General features: G+C 31.6%; 1 protein-coding gene across 1 annotated transcript in view; it reads left to right on the plus strand.

The window, feature by feature from the left end:
• The window catches only part of LOC143073039 (cytosolic purine 5'-nucleotidase-like), a 95032-nt gene continuing 77781 nt past the window's right edge, over positions 1-17251 (plus strand). Inside the window, exons 1-3 of the mRNA XM_076248274.1 lie at positions 1-92; positions 5940-6050; positions 9528-9601. Of these exons, the coding sequence (XP_076104389.1) occupies positions 5953-6050; positions 9528-9601 (172 nt within the window). The 5' untranslated portion in view covers positions 1-92; positions 5940-5952. The remainder of the gene's footprint in view (positions 93-5939; positions 6051-9527; positions 9602-17251) is intronic.

The following is a 17251-nucleotide window of genomic DNA, read 5'->3' on the forward strand; positions in this document are numbered from 1 at the left end:
TAATTACTATATTCGATAGAGACAACTGTAATGGGAACAGATACAGGAAAACAAAACAAGACTTGAGAAATAGTTTGTCGAAACTTCACAAAGTATGACATGTTATCTTTCATTGTGTGTTATGACAGTTCTACAGTTTGATAAGTGATAAACAATAAAAATTCAAGCTAAGTTTGCGCATTTACTATCGTATCGTCGTATCGATACTCCTTTGAATGTCTTACCCACACGGCCACAGGCACAGACACTTGGGTCTATCCATGTGCATGACCATATGAACATCGACTATCCATATTTAATATGGATAGTCGACCTTTACTTGGATAGAAGCAAGTGCCTGTGACCCGGCATTGTATCGGCAAAGTATACAATAAGGACATACACATGCATCCTAAGCTCTAATGAGCTTTTAACCAACAAAAAAACAAATTATACGTATATTAAAAAATTATTTTCATTCAGAATGATTGCCATTTTTAAAATAATGTCACCTGTTTTTTTGCTTGATGATGATGATGAGGATGACAGCCTGTAAAATGTCTAGTGGCAAATTACATGCATTTAAGTAGCACACAAATACCTCGTCACTATTTAATATAGATATATAGATTTATATAGATATTTAAATCCTGACATCCTGAAATTGGAAAAAAGAATTCCTGAATCCAGAATGGATCAATCCGGAAATCCTGAACTTAAAAACACCTGATTCCAACAGCCTGTTAAAGGTCCTGCCCCCTCCTCTATGTATAACTTATTGTCCATTAAGCGGCACTAAACAGGCTAACCCTCCGGTTTGGAGTGGGAGTCCCTATGCCTGCTGACCTCACATGTACGAAAAAATTTCTGCAAATCTGTGAAAAGTAAGGATAAAAAACAATAGAGAAACAGATTAAGCCAATATAACTCCTGTATAATAAATATGATATTTCTCCACTCAACTTTTTTATTGTTTAAAAAGCTTACTAGTCTCGCCCTTTAAATTATAAAATTTATCTGTCTCAAGTGAAGAAAATTGTAACACACTTTTTACAGTGGTTATCGTATCACAATAAATGGTAGGAAATACTTAATTGCCTTTTCTACAATTAAGAGACACATATGATGACAAGCATGAGGAAGTAGAATAAGAAGAAAATGAGGAGAATTTTGAATGTAGACAGAAAGAGACTAACATTTTTTTTTTTTATAATATGACAAAATTTGCTTCTGAGTAATTAACTAATTCTTTTGTAAGATTTTCATTCTGTCAGTCATAACTTTCCCTTCAAAATCAATACATGTCATGCATGTACTGTAAAAAAACACACAAAAAAATAAAGGAACACAGCTCTTATTGCTGTTTTCATCCCAAAGACACAACATGGCGTAAGTTAAAGCCAGCCTCTAGCTCTGTTTTACAAAATGATTCAGATACGCTTAAGGGCATACGATACAGTAGAGATCCCTCGTTGATTTTTTCTTAAAATTTTGATAGAAGGTCAATTTTAATGTGTCCTTTCCAAATATGCAAAGAAAAAAGTACCTTCATGACTTACTTTTTGAGATAATTTGGTTCGAAATTTGCATATTTGGAAGAAAATCCCTGAAATTTCATAAATTATGACTTTTAAAGAAAGTAACAATACTTTTGAACGAAAAGTCATAACTTAACCGGGTTTTTTGTAAAATATTCCCTTGATCCATGGCATCAACATGCTGAAATAAGTCTTCGGTTAAATCAAATCATCATGTTCTGGATTTAGATTGCTATATCCGAAATAAAGAAATTGACCATATTTTTGCGTCTTTTCGGAAGTGCAGAAAAAAATTGATCGTTGATTTTTTCCTGAAATTTTGCCGGAGTGTTCTTGAAACAGTACTTGATTGATTGCAAAAGAAAAAAATTGGTGTCCATGTGCTTGTTTTTTCAATAAAAGCCATATACCTTAATTTTTTACGACGTCTGTCAGTATGGCGCTAAATTACGTTAAATTAAGTTTTAATCGCAACAACGTCGTGTAATCATTCCCGCCATACACGAGTTCGCTGTCAAGTATATGCAGGTGTTTTTTAAAGCGTTGATACTTATCATAAACATTTATAAAATGGTTAATCATAAAATAGAAAAACATTTGTGCTAAACATTTACGAAACGAAATTTGGACAGGAACCTTTTCATAATAAAAAAAAAGACTATAAAAAAGGATTCTAGCAGATTGCTTTGTCAGATGTACGACAAAAAAGAAAACCTGATAGAAGTATAAAGGTGCATCTCCATCCGACATTAGTTCTAAATTGCTTCATGTACTGTAAGAGGATAGACAACATTATTGACATGACAAAATGTGAACCAACTATGAATTAAGTGAGGCGATACCATAAATTGACAACAGTATAACCTTCAACAATGACAAAACCGATACCGTATCGTCAACTTTACAAGGTCCCGACGTACTTTGATTTTATTTTTTTTACATTCAAAAGATAACCATCTTTCAAATTTAAATTATAAGCAGTACTTCTTGTTTTATAATAAGAGCTGTTTTGTGCAATTTAACTCATGCCATTATTGCCTCAATCGACCGAAAATGAAGTTGTAATATAATATTTCATAGGAAGTACAGCAGCCGGTATAAGAGAATAATATTGAACGATGTCTTTATCAATAGATAATTAAGTTACATAACCTTTTTACGGCGTATACGTATGAATATGGCGTACTTGTTTGTTTAGAAGTAGAGCTATATTGAAAACACTTTGTTCGTCTGTCCGATCGTCTAACTATACGACGAGTTTTAACGTATGTACACTTTCTGATCTGTCTATCTGCAATTAGTGTACATTTGCCGATACTTCAATTTTTATCTCTCAATACATTGAAGTACAATAGGGACATGCTTATACAAATAAGAAGACGTGGTATGATTACCAATGAGGCAAATCTCAATCAGAGACCAAATGGCTAAACGACTATAGGACATCGGACGGCCTTCAACAATGAGTAAAACCCATACCGCATAGTAAGCTATGAAAGGCCCCTACATGACAAATGCAAAACAACTCAAACGGGAAACTTACGGCCTGATTTAAGTACAAAACAATGAACAAAATACAAATATGATGAACAATACTAAAAGACACCATTTTATTACAAGCCCTTTTAACAGCATGTGAACGGGCGTTTTCTTGTTTTGGTCTATTACATCCAGTTTCATATACAAAAAGAATACAACCAGTTAAACAAACTAACATGTGACAATTCTGCATCTATTGGTAATATTTTGCTTAAATTCAAACCAAAAACGACACCAATATATTTTTTTGAAATCTTTTTAACGGACTTTTATTGACAGTTTTTCTGTTTTTAAAAAAAATGTTTTTAAAATATCAATTAAAATCGGCAATTTTTTTTTATGTACCAATTTCAAGTCCAGAACAGGATGAGACACTCTCTTTACTTATTATTTTATTTACGAATAGGGGTGTTATACGACCTTGTCCACCAATGAGAGTCTTGCACATGCAGTCGGTTTTGTTATTTCATTGATAGTCTGTTAAATTTGGCCTTACAATGACAATTCTACGTAAAATTTGGAGGCTGCCAAATGCTAAACAAGAAAAGAAAAAAAAGACACAAACTTAACTATTTTGATTCTGACGTTTTTGAATTTAAGATAGTATTATTTACTTCAAATTCATTATCAATAAATGAAAATAACTGTTTTCGTCATGAAAAATATTGCAAAGCTGCACAACACGCCGTAGTAATGACTTTTGTGTATGGATTTCAACACCAGACCCGATTCGGTCACCCTACGCGCCATAGATTTTGTTAAATTTTTCTCATTAATCACGGGTTCATACGTTTTCTCATTTCTTTAAGTTTCATTAAAATAACATTTGGATGTCATAAATGTGCAATTAAATATTTGCCGCTGGACGTTAAGCAGCTACCAATACTCATAATTAGCTATTGCAGGTCGTTTTGTTCCAAATTGCGTTATTGGTAAAATGTTTTTCAGCATGTTACAGTTTAAGCAACGAATAGTAAGATAGACCCCAATTCCTTGCAATTTTTTTTCTCTACGTTGAGCAGATTCCGCTGGGCCGTGCAGTTTTGGCAGTTATTCAGTGCCAGACTAAAAAGCTCCACAATTCTTCATCCGTCTTTTCATGTTATACTGTAAGTACTCTCTTCTGTGTCTATCACCATTTCTTCAATTTCGTCATGCAAAATTGTATTTGATTTATTTTTGTACATCTCAAGTATTTCCTTTAATCTCACTGCTTTTCGGTGGATTTCTCCGTCTTTTAGAAACGGTATGGCCACTTTTTTAGCAGGTGCTTTTTTGAAATTCGCGCAACCAAAATTGATGACGTCAGTGAATATTCCGCGAAAAATGACTTCTTTTAAAGTGAAGTCGCGAAATGTTAACGTTCTTATTAGAAACATCGCGAAATTACAACGTTCTGGTTACCAACGTCGCGAAAACAATACAAACAGGTTTGAAAACGTTATTATCTGCCCCTGCTACTGTATCGTCAAAAAAGATACTGAAAAAAGAACATATTGAAATTAAAAAGAAAATAGTTCCTTCGCATAGATGTAAATATTACACTATGTAGAATATATTTTAGTTATAAAAATTGTGAACAATTGGTAATTCTTGTAGAACACATCTATTATATTGACTGATAATTATGAATAATACAAATATGTTTGAATGGAATTTGAGGGCATATATTGCCTGTTTCTCAGATGTAGAGTATCTGGTTTGGTGTATTCAATTTCTGATAACTAGTATGGTCTGATGTGCCAATAAAGGTATATTGATCCTGGCCTCCATACATGTTTGAAAGTGAAAAAAATTATGTTTGTTGGATTGGAGGCCAAGAATAATGGGTTTACATCTTATAAAAATTGGAGTACACAAACTGGTCTAAAAAGAGAGAATGGTGTGGGACACATAAGAGAAGGTTATTTTGAGTAACTTTAAGAAAACAGAAGGGCATTACTAGAGTGTCTGAATGCCCAAGATTTTTTTATTCTGCCTGCAATAGTAAGATGGGGGTGGGGTTGGGGGGGGGGGCATGATTCTAATTCATCTGCACTCTTCTGTCTGTTTTTGTTTGTACTTCGATTTCACTTCCTGTATCTGTTCAAAATTTTGGTTTACCTTGAAGATATGGTCATACAAACTTGAAACTTAGTACCCTCATGTTCGTTATGATATACAAATTTAAGACATATACCGATTTAGAAATCTTTAACTGATTTTTGTGGTCTTCTGTACATGGAAATGTGATTATGCAAGCAGGTTTTTATCCTATTGACACACTCTTGTTATTTGGCGGATTTCTCCAGACACTCCGGCTTCCCCTACCAATAAAAACTGGCCGTCACGAAAAAGCCCAAAAGCAGTGCTTAAAAGTGGCATTAAAACCCAGAAAATCAAATCTTCTAAATGAAACAATTTTGATTTTCAATACACATATATATGACATTTTCGTATATTTTGATTCCTTTCAATTCTAAGATTTTAGGCAAAGGAATAAAGATTATCATGCATGCACAGACAAAATCCATGCAAGACATCCTGATATTTAATTGGAGTTAAGACACTATACATCATCTTCTCATTGACAAACTAATGTATAAAAAATCTAGTTAATACAGTTGTGCTGCATGATTATGGATAAAAGCTGCTGTCAAAGGTATTTTATCAATAACAGTATTTATATTGAACCAGCAGTAGTTTTCTTAGATGTGGTATTAGGAACTCAATTTAAGTCTGATTTTAGTGCTGTATCAATTTTTTTCAACATCAATTTTATTCTGTTTTTTCTTCTTCACCCTATTAGAGCTAAATAGCATTTTAGTTTTAATCCATAGGAATTATTTAATTGACCTTTGTCAGGTTTGAAATCGTTATGGAAGTGTTTGCTTTCTTTGACAGATCCGTGTGAAAAATGAATCCAAGTGAAATAACAGAGGACCTTCCAAGCCAAGCAAGTGATACAAGTGACATTCGACAACTAAAGGTTTATAAAAGAGAGGCTTATAAAAGGTAAGTACATGTAGTATTGCAATTCAATCAGTGCTGTTTACAAATGTGTTTATTAAAAAAAAAATCATAGCGAAGAACATTTGTGGTATTTGAAAACAAAACCATTGCAATATAATGCACCATAGCATAAACTAAATGATTGAACTCATGCTACTGAGATATCGTGGCACCAAATTACCTTACACTATGCTGGCGCACTAGACAACTAGACCACTTAGGCTCAACAAAAATCAAGCTTTTGGTGACAGGGTGTTACCTTTCCTCTTCACTTTTTATCTTGCATCATAACACAGTACATAATATTTAGGCATGAAGAGGGAATATATATTTATTCTTATAAAGTTCTTTTCCATTTGATTTTTATTTATGATGGATATATATTTCATTACTGCATATAATTTGATTTTTTACCAGTTGATTTGTTCTTTCTGAGAAATTAAGGTACCTAAATTAATACAACTGAGATGCAACTTATCTTGTAATGTTAGGTCCCATCAAGTTTCGTAAATATTTCTATCAATACATGCAGTGCATATAATCCCTTTCACAGTAATTTTTATGACTTTGACTTGAAAGTCAAATGTATAAATTTGTGTTTGCTGAAATAGAATATAAGGTTGAATTCAAAACAATAAATTTGGTTTCTTTAGTTTTTCCTCAGCAACAAAACTATTAAGTTATTGATTTTTGTCTCAGATCTAGAGCACACTTTCATTAGCTGGTAGGTAATTACTCAATATATGTCTTTAGCTTTTCTGGCCCAAACTCAACCAATATCTCCTCTTCTGAACTGGTCCAATTGAAACCAAAATCTGTTAGTTGTATTATGGCTAAAAAAAAATTTAGTTGACAATACACTAAATATTTGCTTGGTTCAAAATATTTAGGGAAACAGTCAAAACATCTCTGGTCAAAATAATGATGTACAACTATTTGATCTCATAAAAGAAAAACCCTTTTTGAAACATACCATTTTTTTTTATAATTGATAAAAAAGACTATGTCAATACAATGCACATGCTAAAGGTTAGTTGCTTGTTAAGGGCATATCCAACAGTTTATTTTTGACGGTGAGAATTTTTTCCCTTGAAGATATTTCATTCTTCAATTGACAGAGAATCAAATTTTGCCAAAAAAAATATCAGTCGTCGATTTCGTTTATTCCAAAAATACTGCTGAAAATTGAACATTTTTGCAATTTTGGAGTAAAAAACGTTTTTTATTTAAAAAAATTAAATATGATTTTTTAATCAACATATACTTATATAATGGGGCTCAAATTAAAGCAAAATAATTCAAGATGGTTAGAAAAATCTAACTTTACCATTTAAAGCATTAATTCTCACTCAAATAAAGCCAAAAACGTTATGATGGACCCAAACAACGGCAAGAAATGAATATTTGAAATGCACATTTTTAATTTATTAAAATATTTCTAACGGTGTCGATTTGGCCAAAGTAAGATATGTTATTCTTTGAAAAAAATGGATCTTCATAACGTTTTGAAAAATATTTGTCACCGTACTCGTTTTTGAGAAAAATCGAGAAATATGATATTGTTTACTAAATCCCTTCCGTAAGCCTCACAAATTGCGCCAAAAATTAAGACGTTTCGGGAAATAACGTTATATTTCCCCGCTAATTTTTCAAAGGCAGTGCGACGGCAGACAAATGTATTTATACAATGTGACTTTGTTGGATAGTTGTCCTGATAGCACTCATATCTCATATCGCATCTTCTTATTTATAATGAACTAGTATATGGACGAGATAACAATTCAGTTAGTTTTACAATTTAATTAATGAAGTGTTTTTCTTACACTGATTTATATTACACCGTCTATAATTTCACATATCGAAATTAATAAAGAGCTAGTGAAATTTTGCAACCAATCACTTGTCTAAAAACTCACTGACTCTGTATTATTTATTCATGTTGCAGTTTTGGGCTTTTTATTCTTTATAGGCTTTTATATAATTAGTTTTATAGCCAATGGTGATTCCGTTATGACGTCGTTGAAACAACGTTAAATTTCGGGAAACAATAGACGACGGTTACGTTTGTTATTACCTCCCCTGAAACTGTTGGATATGCCCTTAAATGCATTCAACAAGAAAACACTCCAACACCTCAATGAAATTATTAGTATGTGCAGAAAAAGGCATTGAATATAAACGTGAAAATAAAATTAAGTAAATTAAGCATACCTACAATCATGACTATTTCACAAACATACTGTAATTCAGCAATATAAAAAGATTTGCCAAAATTGGTCAAATTTATGCAAAACCTATTTAATACAATGTTCTCCCCAATATTTTCAAATAGCTCTGTGGATTTTAAATAGCACTGTTTTTCTAGATATATTACACCACATATTATTCAGTCTACCTGTTATTACTAACTCTATTCTGTATAATTCAGATACATGTACGGTTAGCACCAGGGTAGAAGATATTGCACCATGGTAACAGGTGCCAAAAGGCTCTTGGGAGCCTATTTAAATTCATCATATTTATATTATAGTGCAAAATTGAATATACATTTTACATGTCATTAAATGCTTTCAGGCTGAATACAACCAATTTTTAAATTGAGAGCATTGATATTTGTTGAACATTGATTTTTAGGTTTTGGAGGGACAGTGACTACAATAATATTTTATTACATTATTTTTTAATTGTACCTTTACCTTAAATTGTGATTTAATGCACATGCCTATACTAATAGGGTGTATGCAGTTGACTCCAATAATAGGCTTATACAGAGGTGAATTTGAAATTTGAGACAGAAAATATTTAAACAGATTATTAAAGATTTAATAACTTAATGGATTGAATATTGTCCAAAAATACCCTGATGGCCCTCACCTGAAACAATACATTAATCTTTAGTTAAAAAAATTTCTTTCGAATTTCAAACAATCTCCTTTGGTTCCCCCTTTCATTACAAAATGTTAAATGAGGTTTACAGGGAATAATAAATTTTGAAAATATCTAAAACAACATATATGTCAGCTTAACACTGCAATAAATGTTTACAGAAACTGATTAAAAGTGCCTGTTCATCTAGATTTACTTCAAAGAATTAGTGAAAATTGACAAATTCAAAATTACATGCAATTTTGTTGCTACAAATTGTGCTAGCATTGGATAAAAGGCCAGGAACACAAATATTGACGACAAAATCTGATTGTCAATATCAGGTTCTGGTACAGCTGTTGGATTATAGAACAGTGATAGCGGAAAAGTCACCTTAAAACAATTAATATAACTGAGCAAATATAGACATACTGTGAAAGTGATTTTTATATTACATCAGATGTTCTAGTGTAGCTTGATTATTCGACACTGAAAGTAACAATATTTGATTATTTAACACCGAAAGTAACAATATATGATTACAAGATATTAGAGAAATATGTCACATATGTATGATCGCCGAGTTTCTCATGCACATGTAAATCCTTTTTACAGAGTGTTTGTCAACAGAGGACTATTGCTGGATTCAGTGAAGTTTTATGGCTTTGACATGGATTACACTATAGCAGGTAAAAGTCTACCAATCAGAAACAAGCAATGTTATACATGTATTTGTAATATCAGGTAAGTAAGACCTTCCAAACACAACTGGTTGACAGTATAAGAAATATTTGAATCTGCCAGCAGCCACTTTTCTGAGTGTCACAATCACACCTTGGTCTCAATAGGGAAATATTTCCATAATTTAAAGATCAAGTCAGCCATCTTCAGAGAATGTGTAGCACTGATCTGTTCATATGAAGAAACATGCTTTTTATCATGTTTAAGATCAGAAAATGTTTCCAAACAATGAGTTTGTTGTCTCATGTCAAGTCTTGACCATGTATTTTTTTCCTGGGTGAAGTGCATTTTTGCAATTTGTATTCTCTTTTTTCAAAAAAGGATGTTGCAAGTTCAACGATGCATGATTAAAATTAGCCTATCATATTAAGCAAGAAGGGTATATTTTATTGTGTTGCTTAAATAAGTGTTTGCTTTAAAGTAAAAAAAAAACAGCCACTTTTTAGTGCACTCAGTAGTGGCCTTCTTTAATAAATTTCTCAGTATGAAAAGGGGCTACTTGAAAAAAGGGTATTAATTTGTGCTACAATAATTTTTACATCTAAAGCAGAACACTGTTACAGCTAATTTCAATCCAAAGTAATCTATGCTCTCTTATTCTGACTCTGGGCTCAATTCCTGTACTACCAATTCACCTTTTTGAACAGTAAAAAAAACCTGCATTAATAATTTCCAGCATTTGCATCATTTAAGTGCTTTTCTTGTCTTAGGTAGCTTGCACAGTAAATAGGGATTATTTCATTCTAATTTTACCATATGATACAACAGTTAACCTATAATTTCTAATAGGGACATAGGGCATAAAATTACAATGCTATAAAAATTCCATCAGGTACTAGTTTACAATCCACTTTATCGCTTTGTTCGTGTACCTTTTCATTTCACATATAAACAACTTTCTAATCTCTATAAAAATGTCCTAATTTCCTGTTTACACCAAGCTAAGTGGTGACAATTTTGGAATTAAATTGATTATGGGCAATAACTCAACAACTCTATAAGTAGATAGGTATTATATGATATCAGCTACCTCAATGACAAACGTTGAAAGCCTCATATTAATCAGGCACCTTGTTACTTTATTTACAGGTAAATTTCTCAGGTAGTAGAAAAGGCGGGAAACCCAGGTGTTGTATTTAATATAAATACAGTTAAAATGCTATTATTTATTCTGAATCTTTTCGGGTCATTTGTTTTGACCCAGATATAAAATGAAAAAAAAGTATACTATTACCACCCTGGTGTTTTAGGGGTAAACAAATATGCAGTTGCAATAGTACTTTGCATTCATAATTGTAGTATATACGTAATTGCACCTGCTTCTATTGTTAGATTTCAGTGTATTCAAAAGGCAGGATGTTGGTGTAATATATCAGTATATGACTATATGACTGCAGTCAAAAACAAATTTAAAATTCCCATCAGACTTTGAAATTATGGTCTAAATTGACTAATAAGCGTGCTTGTCTTGAGGATGACAGGGTGTTGGTTTAATTTCTAGAGCTTCATTCTGTAACTGTAATTACATACCTAGTATTGAAGTGTAAAACCTAACACGGATGCAAAATTTAGTCTGAATTGTAGTACATTTATGCATCTTTCTTCAATGTTGTTTTTAAAAATCTTGAATGACAAAAGAACGGATGTTGGAATGTTATTTCAGAACATTGTAAAAATTTACTTCTTGTTTATGTTCTTCTTCTATAATGCTTTTAAGGGGCCTTAGCAAATGAACTTCTGCTGCATAAATAGTGGATATTTACTAGCTGTAAGGGTTTGTGAATAAAAAAAAAAAAGCAAAATGATACCATAAAACATTTAACTAGTCTTAGCCAATTACTGGTCACTAATATTTATAATGAGATAAATTATATATTATCCATAAGAGACCAACTGAGGCCAGCCTTCAAAAATTAACCAAACCCATAGTACATGGGAAGCTATAAAAGGCCCAGAAATGTACCAAACCCATAGTACATGGGAAGCTATAAAAGGCCCAGATATAACAAAATGTAAAACAGGAAATAGGAAAAGCAATGGCTTGATTATGCAGAGACCAATAAAAGGTATACAACAATGATAAACAGGAACCAAAACAGACACTGGCTTCTGCCTAGGGACAGACATATACATAATGAGTTTTTTCTCTGGAATCATTAAACCTTTCAGGCATAAGTCCCAAGGGTTTGAGGTTACAGTTGACTAAACCTTAACAAAATACTTTAAAAGAACATCCCAACTATATTTGGTTCAAATAAGCAAAACTTTCTGACATTTGTAATTGAAATTCCAAATGTCTAAAAAGATTTTGCTTATTTGAACCAAATTTGGTTGGGATGTTCTTTTATAGTATTTTATAACTTCTATTGGCAGACTGTCGATTCAGGATATAGTATATAATGACCTTCTTAGGTTTAAAATAATTATTGGGCTGTTATATCATGACCTGATAATTATTGGGCCATTATATCATGACCTGACTGAAAAGTTAATGCCCTGTCATATAGTAACAAAAAAGGGGAAATCTGGTTTTACTGAAATTTAAGTACTGTTATGTCTTTGTGGCTATTTAAAAATGTCTTATCTTTTGTTGAAGGTTATCAGATTTGAAATTACGTCTTTCTTTAAATTCTTATTGGGCTACAGTGATTCATCAAAATTTAAATTTATATTTACAATATTTTTCTTTAAATGATTAAAGTGTAGGTGTTCTTTTAATCTTTACTGTTATGTCAGGACAATATTTTCACACTTAACAGGAAGTCATTTCTTTGGAATCACCCGAGCGGAAAAAACAGCTCTCCATCGACAGATTATCTATTGTGTATCTGTTTCCAAGCTCCATTTGAAATTTTATATTCTGTTTTGAAGTATTATAATTAGAAAAATTAATAAATAACTTCACCTTGAATGATGCATTCAAAAGTTTTGGTGCGTTTGATTAAAAGTAGCCATTAATTATCATTTTTACATCAACTTTTTACGTCTGTTATTTTTTGAAGATGCAATGATGTATTACAAAGACATCTATATTCAAATTGTTAAAGCTGGGAAATTTTTTTTAATGTAGAAAAAAAATAATGGTTTTTAAAAACTGTTTTGATCAAGTAGATTTGTGCAGATTTTTGCTATGATCTGTCGTTTGAACACATTAATGCGTCCAATGCCATAAATGTCTTATTATTAAGTAATTTCCTTATTGTATTTTCAGTAATAAATTGTAAACATTTGAAACATAGAATCACTTTAACAGTTTTTTTGCAATTTTAAAATAACTTGATATTGATAAATTTGAATTTAATTTATTTATTAATGTTGCTATTTTTACTTCTTTAGAGCAATTTTTTACTATAATTATTCATTTCCCTTCTTTAACAATTAATTTTTGAAGCTAGTTGAAAATGGGAAGGGATTGTTCTACAACAGTAATCTTTGTATGGTTTCTGAATATTTACTCATAGTAATATATATCAGTATGACATACTTGAATAGGAATCCTTACTTGAATTGTTTTGCACTAGTCATTTGGGGGCCCTTTATAGCTTACTGTTAGGAGTAAGGCAAGGCTCTGTTCCATTGTTAACTTTTTATACCTTTTGACTCTGACGGAGAATTGTCTCATTAGCAATCATACCACATCTTCTTATTATATATTTTTAATGAACCTCAAGCAGTCCACAAAATTTCAGAGGTCAGTTTTGAATAGGCTCACCATTCATAATTTATGAGAAGATTACAGTATATCTGTATTTATAAGAAAAGATTGTATCAGGCCTAAGAGATTTTTAGTTACTATTAGTCAAATTATCTGATGTTTTTAAAAGCTTTTATAGTCTACCTGGTTTAAATAAGAGAAGAATTGGGATACAAAATTCAGATTTTCACCAATTCGAAGCTAGAAGCTGAAATTGATAATCAAGAAAAAGGTTTGCCACAAGAGGAAATCGTTCAAAGTCTACTATATCTTCTTTTACTACGATGATTTCTTTCAAATTGCCTAATACTAGTGTATCTGTACTCATTATGAGGCAGTGAAGTATTTAAGAAACAGGAAGTTATTTTTTAATGATGTGTTACATCGATAAACAGTTTGGTGCCAACTTCATCATCGTTTCTCAATTGGTTTGGTTTTTCAATCTGTGTTTGATTGTTTGTATAGTTTTCCAGCATATAGACCAATATTTAGGTAATGCGTAACTTTAAAGCAGATGAATGTCAATGGTTTTCTAATTAAGTGTAGCATATGTCTATTTGATGATTGGGGTTGCATTATAGTTTGCTGGGATGGACAACTTCATCAGCATTAATTGATCTGTTTTTTCGCCAGCTGTCTTGGTTTTTCCTTCATAGTTCATAATGTTACGTTTTTTTATTTCATCATTATCTGAAGATTTTTTTGTTAACTTTGATCAAGAAATGGATTAGGGCTAAAGAGTTGAGATAATCAGGATTAATTAACATGAAATGGTTATTTCCTGTAAACTTGAGACGTTCACCTGGCAAAACTTTTACTCAAATATATACACCTACTCAAACAGTCACTGGCTTTTGTCAGTTACAGTGGCTGTGTTTTCTGTATAAATAAAAGATGTAAAATATATACATTAAAGATAGGTAGCAAGCAGTGGCGGATCCAGGGGAGTTCCGGGGGTTGGAACCCCCCCATTTTTTTTGGCTGATCAATGCATTTTAATGGGAGCATATAGTTGGAACCCCCCTTTACTCTGGGTTGGGACCCCCCCCCCCCCCCCCCCCTTTTTAAAATGGCTGGATCCGCCACTGGCAAGAACTGTGGTATACTGTAGAAACCAAATTTTTTGTGGTTTAGTATTTTACGTTTTTGTCACTAAATTAGATTTCATGCTTATTAATTTTCATGGCTTCTAGTATTATATTAATTGGTGGTTAAAATTTTATTATGATTTCAATTTCATGGCTATTATCTATTCACCATAAATTATTGAAATTAAAACCCCAACAAGTTTTTTTGCTTTTACAGTACGTCAATCAGCCAGCAACCAAATGAGATAAAAACCAAATGATGTGCATATAAGGGGACAGTTCAGATCTTGACATATTGTACAGACAGTTGTCTATTTTTGAAGACCATATTGATCTCTAGGTGTCCTTCAATCTAATTAAAATTAGTTCTCCGCACTTGTTCCTTGTTCTTTATATGTTACGCATGGGAGTCTTATGTGAGACATATAAACAACGAGGAGCAAGTGCAGAGAACTATTTTTTATTAGATTAGGTGTCTTTCATCTTTACTAGTGAAAATAGTTGTCTTAAGATTTCTTATTTTTTGTATGTGTTGCTGTCTCATTGGCATGTACCATTCTGGATATTAATATTTGTTAGACAGAAACCCAAAGACACTATAAATCCAAACTTTATCTGATGTTGTTGAACCTATTTCCTGTTAATTGAAATACAAGTAACTTATTACAATGCATATCTTCATAATTGTGAGTATTCAAGGGAGATAACTTAAAATAGAATTATGCAGCACATAATAATAATATGTGACACAGACAGTGAAGATGTATTTGAGCTTAAAAAATTGATTATTTTAGATACATGGAAAAAACAACTATACAAGGTACATAATTATGCACACAATGCCATGTTCTAGGGGTTTGGTTTCCACTAATAAATTGTTCATTGTTAATTTGCAAAAATACAAATTCATGTACCAGTATGCAAGGCAAAAAGTATGCATAAATGCCAAAGTATGGTTTCCATTAGTGATTTTTAATTGTTTAAAACATACAAAAATACAAATCTACAAAGTACAAAAAATACAAAGAAAATGTAGGAGTCTTGTTACACCACATGTTTAAACAAATATAGAATTATTGTTTTTGTCATAATTGTCATGTTCACAGGTACATTACAACAAGAACTTGTCATTAACCTGATAAAATGTCAACTTGTAAAGGAAGATGACTTTAAATAGCGGACAACACTAAATGTGCATATGCATGTGCAAAAGCTGATTATGTGATATGAGCTTTACTCATTGTTGAAGGCTGTATGGTGACTTCTGGGTCTTTTAGTTTCAATGTGGAGAGTTGTCTTATTGGCAATCATACCATATCTTCTTACTTTTACAAGTACATATGGACAGCAATTGTACTTGTTTAAGACAGTTTGTCTTGGCACAAATCATGCCAATCTCTTTGAGAGAGTACTGATGTAACAAGAGGTGCAAGAGTTGATGAATGGACTTTATTATCAATTGTCAGTTGTCACTAATGTTAAGTGTTAAGAGAGCCTAAAATGATTGATATGCATTCTTCTAATTGTATTTTGAACTATAAATGTCAAATTTAGAATAAAAAAAACTTTTGTTTTACATATTATTTTTTTTACAATTCATCGTCTCCTGGGTAACCCTTGCCAACCCTCTCATTTTGTATTTATATTGTCCTTGTCAAATTATATCCCCTTTTAACCCCTTGTAAACTCATGATAAATGAAGATGGTAACATTTTATTGAATAACATCAAGAAGTTATGGCTTTATTATGACAAGGTCTTCCTGTTTGTCTTTTGAACAGAAACAGGAGTAGGACAGGAGCCATTATTTCAGCCTGACTTGTATCACACTTTGAACTAAATATGGCAGTACGTCAGAGAGCATTATTAATGCTTGGCTTATTTGACAAATTCACAGTGACCTTACTAGTAGACCATTTATTAAAATTTCTACCAATGTCAGTTTCACTTGTAAAAAGAATATAAATTCTTTTGTTTTCAACATAAGAATATGTTAAAGTACACATTTAAACATGATTATGTATTATTATTAGTACATTTCTTGTAATAGAATAAGATGATGCATTCAAATGTCAAAAGGTGAAAATATTACAACATATTTTAGATATATATGCAATCATAAATCATTGCAAATTAATTGAATTAACCAGACAGCTTTGGGGGATTTTTCTTTAACCAGTTTTTGTTTTGATGAAAAAAAATTGTCAGCAAAGCAAGCAGCATTTGAGCAGGCATATTTAGAGGGTGGCAGGGGGCCCATTTCAAATTTCAAATTTATGAAATAATTCTGTTGGTGATATCATGATCATTAACTCTGGGAAAGAGATGAAAGAAGAGGTAATTATTTTTTTCATGTTTTGGGATAAATTGCAAGCACACATTGAAATGAAAAAATGAATGAAGAGGACGATTCTTAAGTGAAAATGGGATAAATGGAATATTTTCAAAAGCATCTATTTTATTTGTACAAAAATCTGTCCTTAGAATTTATTTTTCACAATATTTGTCAGTTTGCTGAAAATGTTTTATACAAGAAACTACTGATATTTAAATGTTTTGGAAAATTTCATACCACAAAATTGTTGTTTTAGATATATACGTCACATTTGAAAATTTAAATTGAAAACTTTTGTTTCACCAATAAAAACAAACTTGATGCAATACAGAATACTAGACCAACGAATCAGTAGATAAGAAATTTTAAATTGTGCATTATTTTAATCACGTAGCTCGTGCTTGACAACTAAAATGAAAATTGCTATGTTTTAATATTCCTTATAGTACTTAAAACATCTTAGGAAAAATGTAAACCTTTGC

Source organism: Mytilus galloprovincialis, chromosome 4 (assembly GCF_965363235.1).
Source record: "Mytilus galloprovincialis chromosome 4, xbMytGall1.hap1.1, whole genome shotgun sequence".
Taxonomy (NCBI): domain Eukaryota; kingdom Metazoa; phylum Mollusca; class Bivalvia; order Mytilida; family Mytilidae; genus Mytilus; species Mytilus galloprovincialis.